This window comes from Ovis canadensis, chromosome X, assembly GCF_042477335.2.
Source record: "Ovis canadensis isolate MfBH-ARS-UI-01 breed Bighorn chromosome X, ARS-UI_OviCan_v2, whole genome shotgun sequence".
NCBI lineage: Eukaryota > Metazoa > Chordata > Mammalia > Artiodactyla > Bovidae > Ovis > Ovis canadensis.
The window spans coordinates 12,570,978-12,591,787 of record NC_091727.1 but is presented as its reverse complement, the minus strand read 5'-3'; the positions used below and the strand labels follow the sequence as shown (position 1 = coordinate 12,591,787).

Sequence of the window (20,810 nt, the reverse complement as noted above, 5' to 3'; positions counted from 1 at the left end):
GGAAAGCATGTGACCAGGTAGGACATGCAGCATGCACAAAGCTCCTTAATGCATGCCTTCTGCTTTCATGTCAACCGATGCATGCGAGGGGTGCAATAAGTGCTTGTTGAATTAATTACCGCATTAAGTAAATTCATTTTCTCCCTAAGTGTCGTCAACATTTAGCCGAGCGCTGTCTTGATGGGAAACAGAAAGGGTAGTTCAACAAACTTCGATGCTCAAAAGCAACAGTGGGGCTGTTTGTTTATTTCTTTTTATTTTTTTCAGTTCATGGCTGGCTGCAGATTGCCAGCTGGAGGCCAGGACCAGAATTTGGGAGGTGCGGGGAGTGGAGGTGGGGGTGGAGCCGGCCTCTAGCGGGCCGATCGCTCTGCGCAGACGCCACTTCCCTAGCACGCATGCGTTGAGTCCCGCGCCTTGTTCTCTAGTCTGAGGGATGATTGGTTGAGCTTCCGTGGTCCCGCCCTGAGACCAGAAGCCCTCCCGGGCACCGAGGACACCGAGGACACCGAGGACACCGAGGACACCGAGGACACCGAGGACACCGAGGACACCGAGGACACCGAGGACACCGAGGACACCGAGGACTTCCGGGTTCCGCCCGTGCTTCTCGGTGAGCGGTGTGCAGGTTTCGCCAATGTCTCTTTGGCTGCAGACAGGCGACACAGTTGTTCCCAGTGGAAGCCCACCCCGCTCGGGGAGGCTCTCAGTGTTGCCGGGGCCGGTAGACCCGGACGTGCTTTCGCCTTCCCCTCTGCTCCAGCCGAGCGTGGGTAGATCCCTCGGGGCCGCCACTCCCTGCGTGCTGGGTGCCAGGCTGTCGCCCTTGGAAGTCGTGCAGCCGACTTCGCTTGTCGCCCCACCCCACCCACTGGAACCCGAACCCAGGCCTGAGTGGGCGCTTGTGCCCGTCCCTTCCCCTCGCTGCACATTTGCTATTGGTCGTCATAAAGCAGAAGGGCGCTAGCGCAGTATTGTGCCGCTTCAGAAACTGCGACGCTCCTGGCAGCATAATTTCTCGCCATAGAGTAAGACGCTGCCTGTATAGCCAGAGAGGTGTACCTGGGTAGTTACTAGAATTTTAAATTTTTTCTTTAGATCTTAGGTCTAAACTCGTCTAGGTTATTGCTGATATGTTTAGGTTTTGGGCTTCCCTGGTGGCTCAGAGGTTAAAGCGTTTGCCTGGAATGTGGGAGACCGGGGTTTGATCCCTGTGTTGGAAAGATACCCTGGAGAAGGAAATGGCAACCCAGTCCAGTACACTTCCCTGGAGAATCCCAGAATCCCATGGAGGGAGGAGCCTGGTAGGCTAAGTCCATGGGATCACAAAGAGTCGGACAGGACTGAGTGACTTCACTTTATTACTAATTTCACCTGTTTATATTTTTTTCTGTGGCCACTAGAGATTTTTAAATTCTTTGTCTGGCTTGCTGCTATACTGCTGTTGGACAGCATTGCCTGCAACCAAATCCAGCCTTTCTGTCTTTGAAAAAGAGATTTATTGTAGCAAAGCCATATCCGTTCATTTATATATTTTTTGTGGCTGGTGTGTCTGACTCTTTGGGACCCCATGGACTGTAGCCCACCAGGCTCTTCTGTCCATGGAATTCTCTAGGCAAGAATACTGGAGTGGGTTGCCGTTTCCTTCTCCAGGGGATCTTCCCGACCTAGGGACGGAACTCGGGTCTCCCTCATTGCAGGCAGATTCTTTACCGTCTGAACCACCCACTAACACGATGTTTATTGTCTGTGGCTGCTGTTCCTGCTATAAGAACAGTGCAACTGAGTAGTCCATACAGAAGCTGGATGGACTACAAAGCCTAAAGTATTTACCATCTGGCCTTTTATAGAAAAAGTTTGCTGAACCTCTGCTCTAGAACAATGTCAAGTATGGTAGATACATGTAAACCTCTTCTTTGTATATATAATGAATATATATTTCCTCTTCATTGCTGTATAATCCTCAGTTGGGCTTAGTGTGTGACATAGTTCCAAGGACTTTGTAAGGACTGTCCCTTTTAATTCTCATGTTAATCCTATGATGTTGCATTCTCCCTCCACCCCCAACATACTTATACTTCTGGGAACTGTACCTTCTAGTCTTTCCTTATCCCCAAATGACTTGACTCCTCGCGTCCTGATTAGCCCACAGGAGGCACTGTGCTGCTTTTTTTTCTTTTTAACTAGAATATTTTGAAATGATTTTCTAAACTAAAATTGAGATAAGGTATGTTTCCCATGGAAGAACCTGAGGGGCTTAGGTGCAGTGGGTACAAGCAAGCCCGTCTGGTGCAAAGGATGATGCTCACAAACAGAGAGGGGAGAATTTGTTGAGTAATAGTGAACCCTGGCCAGGTGTTTGCCAGATGTGTATCAGAGAATGAAACAGACATCATTCTTCTGTGGTCTTGTAGGGAAAGCAGACAAGAAAAAATGATGTAGTGTGATTCAGTTCAGTTCAGTGGCCCAGTCGTGTCTGACTCTTTGCAACCCCATGGACTGCAGCACACCGGGTTTCCTTGTCCATCACTAACTCCCAGAGCTTGATCAAACTCACGTCCATCGAATCAATGATGCCATTCAGCCATCTCCTCCTTTGTCATCCCCTTCTGCCTTCAGTCTTTCCCAGCATCAGGGTCTTTTCCAATGAATCAATTCTTTGCATCAGGTGCCCAACGTATTGGAGCTTCAGCTTCAGCACCAGTCCTTCCAATGAATAATCAGGATTGATTTCCTTTAGGATGGACTGGTTTTATCTCCTTGCAGTCCAAAGGACTCTCAAGACTCTTCTCCAGTGCCCCAGTTCAAAAGCATCAGTTCTTCGGCACTCAGCTTTCTTTGTGGTCCAACTCTCACATCCCTGTGTGACTGCTGGAAAAACCATAGCTTTGACAAGATGGACCTTGTTGGCAAAGTAATGTCTGTGCTTTTTAATAAGCTATCTAGATTTGTCATAGCTTTTCTTCCGAGGAGCAAGCGTCTTTTATTTTGTTATTTTTTTTATTTTTATTTTTTTCTATTTTTTTTTAATTTTAAAATCTTTAATTCTTACATGCGTTCCCAAACACGAACCCCCCTCCCACCTCCCTCCCCATAACATCTCTCTGGGTCATCCCCATGCACCAGCCCCAATCTTGCTGTATCCTGCGTCAGACATAGACTGGCAATTCAATTCTTACATGATAGTATACATGTTAGAATGCCATTCTCCCAAATCATCCCACCCTCTCCCTCTCCCTCTGAGTCCAAAAGTCCGTTATACACATCTGTGTCTTTTTGCTGTCTTGCGTACAGGGTCGTCATTGCCATCTTTCTAAATTCCATATATATGCGTTAGTATACTGTATTGGTGTTTTTCTTTCTGGCTTACTTCACTCTGTATAATCGGCTCCAGTTTCATCCATCTCATCAGAACTGATTCAAATGAATTCTTTTTAACGGCTGAGTAATACTCCATTGTGTATATGTACCACAGCTTTCTTATCCATTCATCTGCTGATGGACATCTAGGTTGTTTCCATGTCCTGGCTATTATAAACAGTGCTGCGATGAACATTGGGGTACATGTGTCTCTTTCAATTCTGGTTTCCTCGGTGTGTATGCCCAGCAGCGGGATTGCTGGGTCATAAGGTAGTTCTATTTGCAATTTTTTAAGGAATCTCCACACTGTTCTCCATAGTGGCTGTACTAGTTTGCATTCCCACCAACAGTGTAGGAGGGTTCCCTTTTCTCCACACCCTCTCCAGCATTTATTGCTTGCAGATTTTTGGATCGCAGCCATTCTGACTGGTGTGACGTGGTACCTCATTGTGGTTTTGATTTGCATTTCTCTAATAATGAGTGATGTTGAGCATCTTTTCACGTGTTTGTTAGGCATCCGTATGTCTTCTTTGGAGAATTGTCTATTTAGTTCTTTGGCCCATTTTCTGATTGGGTCGTTTATTTTTCTGGAATTGAGCTGCATAAGTTGCTTGTATATTTTTGAGATTAGTTGTTTGTCAGTTGCTTCATTTGCTATTATTTTCTCCCATTCAGCAGGCTGTCTTTTCACCTTGCTTATATTTTCCTTTGTTGTGCAGAAGCTTTTAATTTTAATTAGATCCCATTTGTTTATTTTTGCTTTTATTTCCAGAATTCTGGGAGGTGGATCATAGAGGATCCTGCTGTGATTTATGTCGGAGAGTGTTTTGCCTATGTTCTCCTCTAGGAGTTTTATAGTTTCTGGTCTTACATTTAGATCTTTAATCCATTTTGAGTTTATTTTTGTGTGGGGTGTTAGAAAGTGATCTAGTTTCATTCTTTTACAAGTGGTTGACCAGTTTTCCCAGGACCACTTGTTAAAGAGATTGTCTTTACTCCATTGTATATTCTTGCCTCCTTTGTCAAAGATAAGGTGTCCATATGTGTGTGGATTTATCTCTGGGCTTTCTATTTTGTTCCATTGATCTATATGTCTGTCTTTGTGCCAGTACCATACTGTTTTGATGACTGTGGCTTTGTAGTAGAGCCTGAAGTCAGGCAAGTTGATTCCTCCAGTTCCATTCTTATTTCTCAAGATTGCTTTGGCAATTCGAGGTTTTTTGTATTTCCATACAAATCTTGAAATTATTTGTTCTAGTTCTGTGAAAAATGTGGCTGGTAGCTTGATAGGGATTGCATTGAATTTGTAAATTGCTTTGGGTAGTACACTCATCTTCACTATATTGCTTCTTCCGATCCATGAACATGGTATATTTCTCCATCTATTAGTGTCCTCTTTGATTTCTTTCATCAGTGTTTTATAGTTTTCTATATATAGGTCTTTAGTTTCTTTAGGTAGATATATTCCTAAGTATTTTATTCTTTTCGTTGCAATGGTGAATGGAATTGTTTCCTTAATTTCTTTTTCTACTTTCTCATTATTAGTGTATAGGAATGCAAGGGATTTCTGTGTGTTGATTTTATATCCTGCAACTTTACTATATTCATTGATGAGCTCTAGTAATTTTCTGGTGGAGTCTTTAGGGTTTTCCATGTAGAGGATCATGTCATCTGCAAACAGTGAGAGTTTTACTTCTTCTTTTCCAATTTGGATTCCTTTTATTTCTTTTTCTGCTCTGATTGCTGTGGCCAAAACTTCCAGAACTATGTTGAATAGTAGCGGTGAAAGTGGACACCCTTGTCTTGTTCCTGACTTTAGGGGAAATGCTTTCAATTTTTCACCATTGAGGATAATGTTTGCTGTGGGTTTGTCATATATAGCTTTTATTATGTTGAGGTATGTTCCTTCTATTCCTGCTTTCTGGAGAGTTTTTTTTTATCATAAATGGATGTTGAATTTTGTCAAAGGCCTTCTCTGCATCTATTGAGATAATCATATGGTTTTTATTTTTCAATTTGTTAATGTGGTGAATTACATTGATTGATTTGCGGATATTGAAGAATCCTTGCATCCCTGGGATAAAGCCCACTTGGTCATGGTGTATGATCTTTTTAATGTGTTGTTGGATTCTGATTGCTAGAATTTTGTTGAGGATTTTTGCATCTATGTTCATCAGTGATATTGGCCTGTAGTTTTCTTTTTTTGTGACATCTTTGTCCGGTTTTGGTATTAGGGTGATGGTGGCCTCATAGAATGAGTTTGGAAGTTTACCTTCCTCTGCAATTTTCTGGAAGAGTTTGAGTAGGATAGGTGTTAGCTCTTCTCGAAATTTTTGGTAGAATTCAGCTGTGAAGCCGTCTGGACCTGGGCTTTTGTTTGCTGGAAGATTTCTGATTACAGTTTCAATTTCTGTGCTTGTGATGGGTCTGTTAAGATTTTCTATTTCTTCCTGGTTCATTTTTGGAAAATTGTACTTTTCTTAGAATTTGTCCATTTCTTCCACGTTGTCCATTTTATTGGCATACAACTGCTGATAGTAGTCTCTTATGATCCTTTGTATTTCTGTGTTGTCTGTTGTGATCTCTCCATTTTCATTTCTAATTTTATTGATTTGATTTTTCTCTCTTTGCTTCTTGATGAGTCTGGCTAATGATTTGTCAATTTTATTTATCCTTTCAAAGAACCAGCTTTTGGCTTTGTTGATTTTTGCTATGGTCTCTTTTGTTTCTTTTGCATTTATTTCTGCCCTAATTTTTAAGATTTCTTTCCTTCTACTAACTCTGGGGTTCTCCAATTCTTTTTTTTTATTTTTTATTTTTTTAATTTTAAAATCTTTAATTCTTACATGCGTTCCCAAACATGACCCCCCCTCCCACCTCCCTCCCCACAACATCTCTCTGGGTCATCCCCATGCACCAGCTCCAAGCATGCTGCACCCTACGTCAGACATGGACTGCCAATTCTTCCTTTTCTAGTTGCTTTAGTTGTAGAGTTAGGTTATTTATTTGACTTTTTTCTTGTTTCTTGAGGTATGCCTGTATTGCTATGAACTTTCCTCTTAGCACTGCTTTTATAGTGTCCCACAGGTTTTGGGTTGTTGTGTTTTCATTTTCACTAGTTTCTATGCATATTTTGATTTCTTTTTTGATTTCTTCTGTGATTTGTTGGTTATTCAGAAGTGTGTTGTTCAACCTCCATATGTTGGAATTTTTAATAGTTTTTCTCCTGTAATTGAGATCTAATCTTAATGCATTATGGTCAGAAAAGATGCTTGGAATGAGTTCGATTTTTTTTAATTTATCAAGTTTAGATTTATGGCCCAGGATGTGATCTATCCTGGAGAAGGTTCCATGAACACTTGAAAAAAAGGTGAAATTCATTGTTTTGGGTTGAAATGTCCTATAGATATCAATTAGGTCTAACTGATCTAATGTATCATTTAAAGTTTGCGTTTCTTTGTTAATTTTCTGTTTAGTTGATCTGTCCATAGGTATGAGTGGGGAATTAAAGTCTCCCACTATTATTGAGTTATTGTTGATTTCCCCTTTCATACTTGTTAGCATTTGTCTTACATATTGCAGTGCTCCTATATTGGGTGCATATATATTTATAATTGTTATATCTTCTTCTTGGATTGATCCTTTGATCATTATGTAGTGGCCTTCTTTGTCTCTTTTCACAGCCTTTGTTTTAAAGTCTATTTTATCGGATATGAGTATTGCCACTCCTGCTTTCTTTTGGTCTCTATTTGCGTGGTATATCTTTTTCCAGCCCTTCACTTTCAGTCTGTATGTGTCCCTTGTTTTGAGGTGGGTCTCTTGCAAGCAGCATATAGAGGGGTCTTGTTTTTCTATCCATTCGGCCAGTCTTTGCCTTTTGGTTGGGGCGTTCAACCCATTTACGTTTAAGGTAATTATTGATAAGTATGATCCCGTTACCATTTACTTTATTGTTTTGGGTTCGGGTTTATACACCCTTTTCGTGTTTCCTGTCTAGAGAATATCCTTTAGAATTTGTTGGAGAGCTGCTTTGGTGGTGCTGAATTCTCTCAGCTTTTGCTTGTCTGTAAAGCTTTTGATTTCTCCTTCGTATTTGAATGAGATCCTTGCTGGGTACAGTAATCTGGGCTGTAGGTTATTGTCTTTCATCACTTTAAGTATGTCTTGCCATTCCCTCCTGGCCTGAAGAGTTTCTATTGAAAGATCAGCTGTTATCCTTATGGGAATCCCCTTGTGTGTTATTTGTTGTTTTTCCCTTGCTGCTTTTAATATTTGTTCTTTGTGTTTGATCTTTGTTAATTTGATTAATATGTGTCTTGGGGTGTTTCGCCTTGGGTTTATCCTATTTGGAACTCTCTGTGTTTCTTGGACTTGGGTGATTATTTCCTTCCCCATTTTAGGGAAGTTTTCAACTATTATCTCCTCAAGTATTTTCTCATGATCTTTCTTTCTGTCTTCTTCTTCTGGGACTCCTATAATTCGAATGTTGGAGCGTTTCATATTGTCCTGGAGGTCTCTGAGATTGTCCTCGTTTCTTTTAATTCGTTTTTCTTGTTTCCTCTCTGATTCATTTATTTCTACCATTCTATCTTCTATTTCACTAATCCTATCTTCTGCCTCCGTTATTCTACTATTTTGTTGCCTCCAGAGTGTTTCTGATCTCATTTATTGCGTTATTCATTATATTTTGACTCTTTTTTATTTCTTCTAGGTCCTTGTTAAACCTTTCTTGCATCTTCTCAATCCTTGTCTCTAGGCTATTTATCTGTGATTCCATTTTGATTTCAAGATTTTGGATCATTTTCACTATCAATATTCGGAATTCCTTCTCAGGTAGATTCCCTACTTCTTCCTCTTTTGTTTGGTTTGGTGGGCAACTCTCCTGTTCCTTTACCTGCTGAGTATTCCTCTGTCTCTTCATCTTGGTTATATTGCTGCGTTTGGGGTGGCCTTTTTATATTCTGGTAATTTGTGGAGTTCTCTTTATTATGGAGCTTCCTCACTTTTGGTGGGGTTCTATCAGTGGCTTGTCAAGGTTTCCTGGTTAGGGAGGCTTGTGTTGGAGTTCTGGTGGGTGGAGCTGGGTTTCTTCTCTCTGGAGTGCAGTGGAGTGACCAGTAATGGGTTATGAGACATCAAAGGTTTTGGAATAATTTTGAGCTGCCTGTATATTGAAGCTCAGGGGAGTATTCCATGTTGCTGGAGAATTTGAGTGGTATGTCTTGTTTTGGAACTTGTTGGCCCTTGGGTGGAGCTTGGTTTCGGTGTAGGTATGAAGGCATTTGATGAGCTCCTATTGCTTAATGTTCCCTGAATTCAAGAGTTCTCTAATGTTTTCAGGCTTTGGATTTAAGCCTCCTGCTTCTGGTTTTCAGTTTTATTTTTACAATAGCCTCTAGACTTCTCCATCTATACAGCACCGATGATCAAACATCTAGGTTAAAGATGAAAAGTTTCTCCACATTGAGGGACACTCAGAGAGGTTCACTGAGTTACAAGAAGAAGAGAAGATGGAGGGGGTAGTTAGAGGTAACTGGAATGAGATGCGGTGAGATCAAAAGAGGAGAGAGCAAGCTAGCCAGTAGTCACTTCCTTATGTGCGCTCTATAGTCTGGACCGCTCAGAGGTATTTACAGAGTTATACGGGGAAGAGGAGAGGGAGGAAGTAGACAGAGGTGACCAGGAGGATAAGAGAGAGGAATGAGAAGGAGAGAGACAAATCCTGCCAGTAACCAGTTCCTTAGGTGTTCTCCACCGTCTGGAACACACAGAGATTCACAGAGTTGGATAGAGAAGAGATGGGGGAGAAAAGAGACAGAGGCCACCTGGTGGAGAAAAAGGAGAGTCCAGAGGAGGAGAGAGTGGTCAAGCCAGTAATCTCGCTCTCAGGTAAACTTGGGTAGTGAAGTTTGGGTTTTTAAATGTACAAAATTGACAAACCTAAGAGCAAAGATTAAAAATCTAGAGTAGAGGTTGGATTTTCAAAAATACAATATTAAAGAAAAGAAGCAGAAGGAAAAAGGAAGAAAGAAAAAAAAAACAAGAATTATTTTAAAAAAACAAACAAAAAACTACAACAACAAAAAACAAACAAAAAACCACCACCAACCATCCAAAGACTATATATAGTGTTTGCCTTAAAAAAAAAAAAGTCTTTTTTTAAAAAAAGTAATAGTAGGTTATAGAAATAAAAATTCGAGGAGAAACAGAAGACTTAACAATTTTTAAAAAGTTAGAAAAAAAGAAAAAACAAACAAACAAACAAAAAAAAACAAAAAAAAAAGGAATGCTTTTAAAAATATATCTAGCCCTTCTCTGATGTGGGCCGTGTGGGATCACTTCCAAGGTGGTTCCCTCTGTTTAACTTCTTCTGTTTGCTGGTTTTTTAGGCTCAGTAGTTCAGTCGCGCTGTGGGGAGGGGGGATGCTGCAAACAAATAGCACTGTCATGTGCACACAGTGTCTCAGCCCCGCTTGACCTGTCCCTTCTCGCGGCACACAAACCGCTCCGGCTCTAGGATGCTCAGCCGGGAACCATCTGGGGCCGGCCCTAGGCTGCGTGCACTTCCCCGGTCTAAGCCGCTCAGGTTCGGTGCTCAGGCAGCCCTCAGAGGCACAGATTCGGCTGGGACTGCGCTTTGTGCCCTTCCCAGGTCTGAGTAGCTCAGGAGTTTGGCGAGCGTGATCGCCGCGGCTTGTCACCTTTTCTGCCACTGCTGCTCAGCTTTCTGGGTGGACCACTGGCGCCCCCTGTGAGGCAGATTGTGACTGTCCAGCACCCCCAGAAGTCTTAGCAAAGGAGCCTGCTTGCAGTTAGGTAAGTAAAGTCTCTCCGGGTCTGCAATTGCCCCTTTCCAGCCCTTATGGCTCTGGCTGCCTGTCCCCGGCGGGGAATGGTCTGCAGCCGGCTTCTTCTGCTCCGTCCTTTGTTCTGTGCATGGTCCTGGCGGTGTCTTATGTTCGAGCTTTTCGCGTGGTAGCTATCCCACAGTCTGGTTTGCTAGCCCAAGTTAGATCGTTCTGGTTGCACGTGGGGCGTTCCTGCCCAATTCTTACAAAGCTCTGCAGCCCGCGCCTCCCGTGCGTCCCTGCCCTGCCCCCACTTCCCAATGGCAGATGCCGGCGTCTGTGCTGCTTTTCCGCTGGGGGAGTTACTGTTGGGCTTGTAATCTGTTGGTTTTAATTATTTCTTTATTTTTCCTTCCTGTTATGTTGCCCTCTGTGTTTCCAAGGCTCGCCACAGACTCGGCAGGGAGAGTGTTTCCTGGTGTTTGGAAACCTCTCTTCTTAAAATTCCCTTCCCAGGACGGGCTTCCCTTCCCGGGACAGAGCTCCCTCCCCACCTCCTTTGTCTCCTTTTTCGTCTTTTATATTTTTTCCTACCTGTTTTTGAAGACAATGGTCTGCTTTTCTGGTTGCCTGATGTCCTCTGCCAGCCTACAGAAGTTGTTTTGTGGAGTTTGCTCGGCGTTGAAATGTTCTTTTGAGGAATTTGTGAGGGAGAAAGTGGTCTACCCGTCCTATTCCTCCGCCATCTTTACAGTTCCCAACCGTCTTTTAATTTCATGACTGCAGTCACCATCTGCAGTGACTTTGGAGCCCAAGAAAATAAAATCTCTTACTGTTTCCATTGTTTCCCCATCTATTTGCCATGAAGTGATGGGAGCGGATGCCATGATCTTCATTTTTTGAATGTTGAGTTTTAAGCCAGCTTTTTCACTCTCCTCTTCAGTGTGATATGCACCATGAGGGGAGAAAATGTACAAAATCTTTGATGTTCTTAACAGGTTTCCTCCTCTGTAAGATGGCGGTAGCCCTGTACCTGTGAAGATGGAGATGAGCATCTATAGCACACAGACTTACTCCACGTGCAGTGCTTTCCGCTGTTAAGAGGTAAGTGCAGGAGTGAATGCAGGGGACTGGGCACACAGTGACACTGAAAACATTGCAGTCGCTGGTTGGAATTTGTAGAGAAGGTTTTCGGGCAAGTTGCGCACAGCAGGATTTTGGTTTTTGTTTTAAACATTTCACAATTTAATGAGGCTCCCTCCAGCAGAATGTGAAGTCGGAGAGGTGGTGTGCATTCAGCCCAGGAGCAGTTCAGGAACTGCCTTTGGGTGGAGGCCCACGAGCTGGGTCAGTCCTGCTGCGGGAGAGGAGTTGTGCCTGTGTGTTCAGGGCCGTGGTGATGGCTCTGGTTTAGATCACAGTCACCTGGAGAGCTGCAACGTGCCCAGGCCTGCCTGCAGAGATTCAAATTCATTCTGTCTGGGGTGAGGCCCTGGCATTGTTTTTGTTTTGGCTGTGTAAGTTCTCCAGATGACATAGATTTGCAGGCAGGAGTGAGAACCACACACAGGCTCAGAGAGCTAGTGGAGCAAAGGCATTGAGCTGGGAGATGCAAGTGCTTGCCAGTGATGCAGTCACATCACAAAGGAGGCTGGAAAGGGGCTTTTGACTACTGGCCAGGGACCTTGGGCTCCATCCTGGGAGCAGTGGGGAACTTCTGAAGGGCCTTAAGCAAGAAAAGGAGGGGTCCTTTTGCTGAAATCTCTACTAGAAGATGATCCCTCTAACAAAATGTCGTGCGTAGAGTGAAAGCAGTGAAGAACTGGAGCCGGCCAGACAGCTGGAAGTAGAGGTTTGGTTTGTATATCCCTCCTACGCGTGCCCCTTAGCAGTGGTGCCTGTCCTTGTATTTGCCAGTTTCTTGTCTGTGTTCTGCCAGGCTGTCAGCTCCATTATGGCAGAGAGTATCTTGTTAGGTTCAGCATCTATCGTGTACGAGATACATAACAGATATTTATTCAGTGAACTGTGTAGAACTCTAAACTGGACACACAGCCTACTTCATCTTTTTATGGCAGTTCTCAAAATGTTATATCCCAGTTGCTCCTAAGGCAATAAATTGCTTTCTATCAACATGACTGTCCCACAGGGAGAATAGAAAGTTTGACATCATTGAAATGCTGCAGAAAATATGGAAGAGAGGCACAGTTCTTGAGGGATCAGCCTGCTGTGTTCCCTGTTTGTCTGGCAAAGTAATAAGGCCACTTCATCCTCCAAAAAATATATATATGGCAGTCTCTCAAAAAATTAAAAATAGAATGCCTATATGATCCCGCAACCCCACTTTGGGTAAATATCCGACAGAACTGAAAGCAGAAAGATATCTATGCATTCATGTTCATGGCAGCATTCTTGACAAGAGCCCAAAGGTGGAAGCAATTCAAGTGTCCATCAGCAGATGGATGGATAAACACACGTGGTCTACCCATCCAGTGGAATAGTATCTAGCCTTGAAAGGAGGGGAATTCTGACAGACACTCTGATGTGGATGAACCTTGAGAGCATTATGCTGTGTGAAATAAGCCCAACACAAAAAGGCAGATACTGTATGATTCCACTTATATGAGGTATCTAAAGTAGTCAAACTCAGACAGTAGAATGATGGTTACTAGGGAATGCAGGGTAGAAAGATGTGGAGAGCTGTTGAATAGGTGCAAAGTTTGTTTTGCAAGACAACTAGCATTCCAAAAGCTGGTTGCACAACAGTGTCAATGTCCTTAGTGAACCATCCATGTCAAAATGGTTAAGATGATAAATTACATGTGCATTTTTACCACAATTAAAAATTTTAAAATGTAGAGGAACAGTAAATAAAAGGGTTATGAAGTGAAGAGCAGAGTGCACATATATATGAAACCTTTAACTTCAGTAGGTTTCCATGAGTAAAGAAAAAGTTTCAAGAAACAATGCTGCCATCTCCCTGAAACCCTGAAGCTACAATTAACTTCGCCTTCAGAATCCCCTTAAAGCTCTGACCTTTCATTGAGAAATTTGACCTGAGTTAAAGATTGCCTAACCTCCTTGGGGGAACTCTAGACCAGTGTCTTATTAACCCCCTTGCTGACATCCAGCCCAGCTGAATCCTGCTTTCTCAGGTAACGAAGCGTAGAGAATGAGTGTAGAACGTGAGGAGACTGAGTCCTTGCTAGGAAACGTTCCCACACATGGGGGAGGGTTCAAGTGCCCTGAGCTCCTTGTGACCGGACCGTCGTGACTCCCTTGCTTGACTTCCTCCAGGTCCCGAGATCTCAAGCAGACATGCTGAGAGCAGTAGTCAGCAAGTGAGGATGTGTATTTTTAATTTTTCTGTGCTGTCTTGCCTGTTCTTTGTTGACTGAGCCTTTGATTCTTTAGGAAGACCCTTTTACTGTTGCAGTGGATTCCAATGAAATACTGACATTTGCAGCAACATGGATGGACCTAGAGATTATCATACTAAGTGAGTAAGTCAGAAAGAGAAAAACAAATGCTATATGATATCACTTAGCTATGGAATCTAAAATGTGATGCAAATGAACCTATCTCTGAAACAGAAACAGACTCACAGACATAGAGAACAGACTGGGGTTGCCAGGAGGACAGGGTGAGAGGGAAGGATTGGGAGTTTGGGATTAGCAGATGCAAACTGCTGTATACAAATGGATAAACAACAAGGTCTTACCATAGAGCGCAGGGAACTATATTCAGCATCCTGTGATAAGCCATCATGGGAAAGAATATGAAAAAGAATATTCATGTATAAGTGAATCACTTGGTTATACAGCAGAAATTAACACAACATTGTAAATCAACTACAATAAAATTTTAAAAGGAACAATATATAAGTAAATGGGTAGGATTGTGTTCCAATAAAACTTTATGTACAAAAAAATTAGTTAACACGTAAATCTTCATTCTGATCATTCAAAAAAAGAAATGGAATTCCAAAAGGAAAAACAAGGATCTTGAAGTACCAGTTCTCGATATTTAGAGAATACCACTTACAATCCAGAATCAGTGGCCCATTGAGTTCCTGTTAACTGACTTTAAAAAAAGAATAATAAATAAAAAATACCACCAGGTGGTAAAAAATACAAGACCCAGAACCTTGATCATGTGCACTATGCAATGGGGGAAAACCAGTAGGAACCTCAGAGTTGTAGCTGTGGGTGATCACCTGTTCATATTTGGGGATCAGGTTTGAGGGGAGATGGGGCTGTTTGCAGTGCAGCAGTGGGCTTCTGTGGAAGGTGAGAGCTGATATGAATGCAGTCACAGGTGAGGTGAGGCGCTTGCCTTCTGGTGTCCTGATTCCAAGCGGCAGTAGGACTAGGATGATCCATGTACCATGGCATTTTCAGTAAGCAAATCTCTGGAACATATAGGGTTTATCGTGAAATTATAATAGACCCATAACTTTCCTGGTTAGGAAAACAGTGCATATGTATAGATCAATAGAAAATATAAAAAAAGTGTAAAACAACAAACAAGAATTACTTAAGATCTTGCCATTCAGAAAGTAACACTGTCAGGAATTTTTTGAATCTATTTTCAGTCTTTTCTCTTCACATGTGATTTTTAAATAAAATTTGGATCAGGCTTTAGATCCCACAAGCTGTGCAGCATGACCAGAAAAAAATTGTAAAGATAAAAATAAACGGACTTTGGATGTTGTTTTTATTTTTATTAATTTTTAGCTTGTTTTTTTTTTTTTTTTTTTTTTTGTCACACTGCGCAGCTTATAGGATCTTGGTCCCCTGAACAGGGATTGAACCCAGGCCCTCAACACTGAGACTACTAAGTCCGAACCACTGGACTGCCAAGGCATTCCCTCGATGTTATTTTTAAATAACAGCTTTGTTCAGATACACTTTTTATACCATAAGTTCACCTAGTTTAAGTGTACAGTTTCCTGGGGTTTTAAAAATCATATTCACAGCTGTGTAGTGGTTACCACAGTCAATTTGAGAGAAGAATTTGTACCTCCCCCAAGAAAAGCTGTGTACCCATTAATAGCCACCACCTCTTCATTCCACCCCACTGGTTCCCCGATTCCCTCCATCCCAGCCCTCGTCCACCAAGACTTTACATTCTGTCTCTAGATTTGTGTATTCTGGACATCTCATGTAAAAGAAATCATACAATATGTGGTCTTCTGTGTCTTCAATTTAGCATAAAGCTTTGAAGGCTCATCCATGTTGTCTGTCTCAGAATTTCATTTTATTGACAACATCCCATTGCATGGATATATTAGGGTTTGTTTCTCGTTTCCTCAGTTGATAGACATTTGGATTGTTTCCACTTTTTGTCTGTTACGAGCCATGCTGCTATGAATGTTTGTGTGCAAGGATAATCATTTGGAACCTCATCGTTTCTTCTAAGTTTGCAGAAAATTCTTACAAAAACAGCCTCCACATCTCTCATTTCCTTAAAGTAAATTTTTAGAAATAGAATTGCTGACTAAAAGGACCTTAAACTTTACAGCACTTGTCAGATGGTGTCTAGGAAGACTGCATTTATATCTCTATAATCACTTCAGTGTTGTGAACCTATGTCTTTGGTGATTGTTTAATATCACGTGCTATAAAACAAGAGTCCATGGAGTCTGCAAAAGATGATATCCCTGCCATCAAAATGCTTATGTTCACATTTAGACCGAACAGGCAGATACAGATCCAAGGGTATTTGTAGGCAAGGTTGTGTGCATTAGGTGGAGAGAAAAAGAGACGGGTTAGATAAAGTGAACTTTTGCCTCCCCAGGGTGAGGTTCACACAGACATAACCAGCTTTTTACACCTAAAAGTGAGGTGGGGGGGTAGGTAATGGAACTAAGCTCTGGCCTAGAGACCCATTAGTCCAAAGTCCTAAATCCTCTGGATTGCAGAGTCAGACCCTTGACCCCGATGTTCAGAAGACTTGGACGTCAGCACCCTGTGACCTGGTGACTGTTGGGGCCCATCTGACCTGCATCCAGCTGCCTCCAAACCTGTGGTGTTTCATCATTTCTGTAGATTCCTTGGGACTTCTGAACAGCAGCTGGTTTTGGCTCTGCTTTAAATGCTTTTATATTCAGAAAAGTCCTACTTCAAGGCTATAAAATCAGGGAATTCCCTGGCAGTCCAGCAGTTAAAACTCCATGCTTCCACTCCAGGTAACCCAGGTTCAGCCCCTGATCGGAGAACTAAGATCTCAGAAGCCACAGTCAGTTAGTTCAGTCGCTCAGTCGTGTCCGAACCCCATGGACTGCAGCATGCCAGCCCTCCCTGTCCATGACCACCTCCTGGAATTTACTCAAACTCATGTCCATTGAGTCAGTGATGCCATCCAACCATCTCATCCTCTGTTGGCTCCTTCTCCTCCCGCCTTCATCTTTCCCAGCATCAGGGTCTTTTCCAGTGCGTCAATTCTTCACATCAGGTGGCCAGAATATTGGAGTTTCAGCTTTAGCATCAGTCCTTCCAGTGAATATTCAGGACTGATTACCTTTAGGATGGACTGGTTGGATCTCCTTGCAGTCCAAGGGACTCCCAAGAGTCTTCTCCAACACCACAGTTCAAAAGCATCCATTCTTCTGTGCTCAGCTTTCTTTATAGTCCAGTTCTCACATCCATACATGACTACTGGAAAAACCATAGCCTTGACTAGACGGATATTTGTTGGCAAAGTAATGTCTTTGCTTTTTAATATGCTGTCTAGGTTGGTCATAACTTTTCTTTCAAAGAACAAGAGTCTTTTAATTTCATGGCTGCAGTCACCATCTGCAGTGATTTTGGAACCCCCCCAAAAATAAAAGTCTGCCACTGTTTCCACTGTTTGCCATCTATTTGCCATGAAGTGATGGTACTGGATGCCATGATCTTCGTTTTCTGAATGTTGTGTTTTAAGCCAACTTTTTCACTCTCCTCTTTCACTTCCATCAAGAGGCTCTTGAGTTCTTCTTCACTTTCTGCCATAAGGGTGGTGTCATCTGCTTATTTGAAGTTATTGATATTTCTGCCAGCAATCTTGATTCCAGTTTGTGCTTCCTCCAACCCAGTGTTTCTCATGATGTACTCTGCATATAAGGTAAATAAGCAGGGTGACAATATATAGCCTTGACATACTCCTTTCCTGATTTGGAACCAGTCTGTTGTTCCATGTCCAGTTCTATATGTTGCTTCTTGACCTGCATACAGATTTCTCAGGAGGCAGGACTGGTGGTCTGGTATTCCCGTCTTTTTAAGAATTTAGGTTCAGCCCCTGATTGGAGAACTAAGATCCCACAAGCCACAGTACAGCCAATAAAAGCTACATATTTAAAAAAGTTAAACTATAAAATCAGCAAGGACTTCAGTTTAAATAGCTGAACACAGGGGAAAGTGGTCTGGCCTCCTCAGCCTTTCCCCATGGACGGTGACATTGGCATGTTTTCATTCCCAACATAACCACCAAATTCCACACAAAAGAACTGACTAATCCTGATCTGGAAAGGGCATTCATTTGTAAAAGTAGAGATGGGAAAGTTATAGCAGCTCTTTCAGCAAGCCTCGTTTAAGCGATTGTTAATGCAGAGGCTGTTTACAGGGCCGCTGTTTTTTTTGTTGTTGTGGTTGTTTTAACTACTGAGACTCAGACTTTTGAGACTGATCCATACTGCATTGCAGATTGCATTTTCTAACATGTCACACCCACTTTTATTACCTAACTCTTTCTCTGCCTGGCTCAGATGGTAAAGAAACTGCCTGCAACATGGAAGTGTTCTATCCCTGGCTTGGGAAGATCCCCTGGAAAAGGGAAAGGCTACCCACTCCAGTATTCTGGCCTGGAGAATTCCATGAACTGTATAGTCTCTGGGGTCACAAAGAGTCAGACAAGACTGAGCAACTTTCTTCTTCTTTTTCTTTGCCTAGGTAACTGGCAGAGAGCACGGTGCATGTATGATGGAGCTACGCCTGGCAAACACAAGCTTGAGAACATGGAAAGCCCTTTTTTCTTGGCAGCTCTAACCATGTCTGACAAGAACCAGATAGCGGCCAGAGTTTCCCTTATCGAGCAGCTGATGTCTCAAAGGAATTTTGAGAATCTCGGCCATCACCTCACTGTGCTGGAAACTCTGCATGTGACTCCAGAGCACCTTCAGGAGACAGGGGTGGTCAGGGCGGTGTACAGAGTCCTCAAAAACTGCCCCACGGCGGCTCTGAAGCAGAAAGCCAAGCGTCTGCTGTCAGAATGGAAAGCGCTGTATAAAGATACTCTCTGCAAGCCAGAGGGCAGCCCTAAATGATTTCCTCTGGGTGGAAGTCAAGAAGAAAATCGAGGACTTCCTCCTGACCCAAATCAGGAGGAGGAGGTACGGGGTGGCTTCAGGCATAATTCTCTCTTCACATCCCAAGATGTGGCGGGAGCTGTTGAAACAATCGTGCCGGAAGATAGCTGCGGCGGAGCAGATCCTAAGGCAGTGCCTCTGAGCGCCCGGGACCCTCAATCCACCAACCTGGCAGCGAGTGGGCAGCCGGACCCCATAGTGCCCGTGAGAGCCAGATGCACAGAGCTGCTGTACGAAGCTCTAACTGCCTCCTCCCCAGGCCAGCCCAGAGCCCACCTGTGGCCCAACTTGGCACAAGAAATCGAAGCACACGTTTTTGCCCTTCACCCCAAGAACCTCCAAAAATACAAAACATGCATCCGCAGCAAAGTGGCCAATCTAAGGACCCCCCGCAATTCTCACTTACAGCAGAACTTGCTCTCTGGGACCATGTCTCCGAGGGAATTTGCCGAAATGACCGCCATGGAGATGGCCAGCCAGGAACTGAAGCAGTTGAGGGCCTCCTACACGAAATCTGCCTTACGGGAACATTACCTGCCCCAAGTGGTGGAGGGCACGCCGACGAGGAAAATAAAATGCGAGCGCTGTGAGAAATTCAACTGCCAGGTCACTGTGATCCCCAGAGGGACACTCTTCCTTCCAAGTTGGGTGCGGAATCCAGGCCCAGATGAAGAAATGATGACCTATGTCATCTGCAATGAATGTGGGGAGCAGTGGTATCATAGCAAGTGGGTGTGCTTATGATTATAAATAAATGTTCTTTTAACAGCAGATAACTGAAGTGATATCCTTTATTTGTACCACCTTTTTATGCTTGCCTTTTAAATCTTATACATACTATTCTTTTTCTTAATTGAGGTATATTTAATTTATAATGTTTTACTAGTCTGAAGTGTATGGCAAAGTGATTCAGTTCAGTTCAGTCGCTCAGTCGTGTCTGACTCTTTGTGACCCCATGAACTGCACCATGCCAGGCTTCCCTGTCCATCACCAACTCCCGGAGTTTACTCAAACTCATGTCCATTGAGTCGGTGATGCCATCCAACCATCTCATGCTCTGTTGTCCCCTTCTCCTCCCGCCTTCAATCTTTCCCAGCATTGGGGTCTTTTCAAATGAGTCAGCTCTTCCCATCAGGTGGCCAAAGTATTGGAGTTTCACCTTCAACATCAGTCCTTCCAATGAACACTCAATACTGATCTCCTTTATGATGGACTGGTTGGATCTCCTTGCAGTCCAAGGAACTCTCAAGAGTCTTCTCCAACATCACAGTTCAAAAGCATCAATTCTTCGGCACTCAGCTTTCTTTATAGTCCAACTCTCACATCCATACATGACAACTGGAAAAACCATAGCATTGACTAGACACACCTTTGTTAGCAAAGTAATATCTCTGCTTTTTAATATGTTGTCTAGGTTGGTCATAACTTCATTCCAAGGAGTATGCATCTTTTAATTTCATGGCTGCAGTCACCATCTGCAGTGATTTTGGAACTCGCCAAAATAAAATCTGCCACTGTTTCCACTGTTGCCCCATCTATTTGCCATGAAGTGATGGGACCAGATGCCATGATCTTAGTTTTCTGGATGTTGAGTTTTAAGCCAACTTTTTTCACTCTCCTTTTTCACTTTCATCAAGAGGCTCTTTAGTTTTTCTTCGCTTTCTACCATAAGGGTGGTGTCATCTGCATATCTGAGGTTATTGATATTTCTTCCGGCAATCTTGATTCCAGCTAGTGCTTCATCTAGCCCAGCATTTCTCATGATGTACTCTGCATAGAAGTTAAATAAGCAGGGTGACAATATACAGCTTTGATGTACTCCTTTTCCTGTTTGGAACCCGTCCATTGTTCCATGTCCAGTTCTAACTGTTGCGTCCTGATCTGCATATAGATTTCTCAAGAGGCAGGTCAGGTGGTCTGGTATTCCCATCTCTTTCAGAATTTTCCACAGTTTATTGTAATCTACACACTCAAAGGTTTTGGCATAGTCAATAAAGCAGAAATAGAGGTTTTCCTGGAACTCTCTTGCTTTTTCGATGATCCAGCAGATGTTGGCAATTTGATCTGTTTCCGCTGCCTTTTCTAAAACCAGCTTGAACATCTGGAAGTTCACAGTTCACGTATTGTTGAAGCCTGGCTTGGAGAACTTTGAGCATTACTTTGCTAGCGTGTGAGATGAGTGCAATTGTGTGGTAGTTTGAGCATTCTTTTTGCCTTGGGGGAGGGGAGTAGTTTGACCACCCCCCACCCCAGGACAATTACATCTGTATCTTTGGAATGCGTGGAGGAGGAAATGGCAACCCACACCAGTATTCTCG

General features: G+C 43.0%; 1 protein-coding gene across 1 annotated transcript; it reads left to right on the top strand.

The window, feature by feature from the left end:
* Positions 1-488: 488 nt before the first annotated feature.
* Positions 489-19,268, top strand: LOC138930148 (transcription elongation factor A N-terminal and central domain-containing protein-like). Its single transcript, XM_070289777.1, is given in 4 exon segments — positions 489-613; positions 11,147-11,252; positions 13,563-13,647; positions 18,077-19,268. Coding segments are annotated over 2 exon segments (1,185 nt in total). The 5' UTR covers positions 489-613; positions 11,147-11,252; positions 13,563-13,622; the 3' UTR covers positions 19,237-19,268.
* Positions 19,269-20,810: the final 1,542 nt, after the last annotated feature.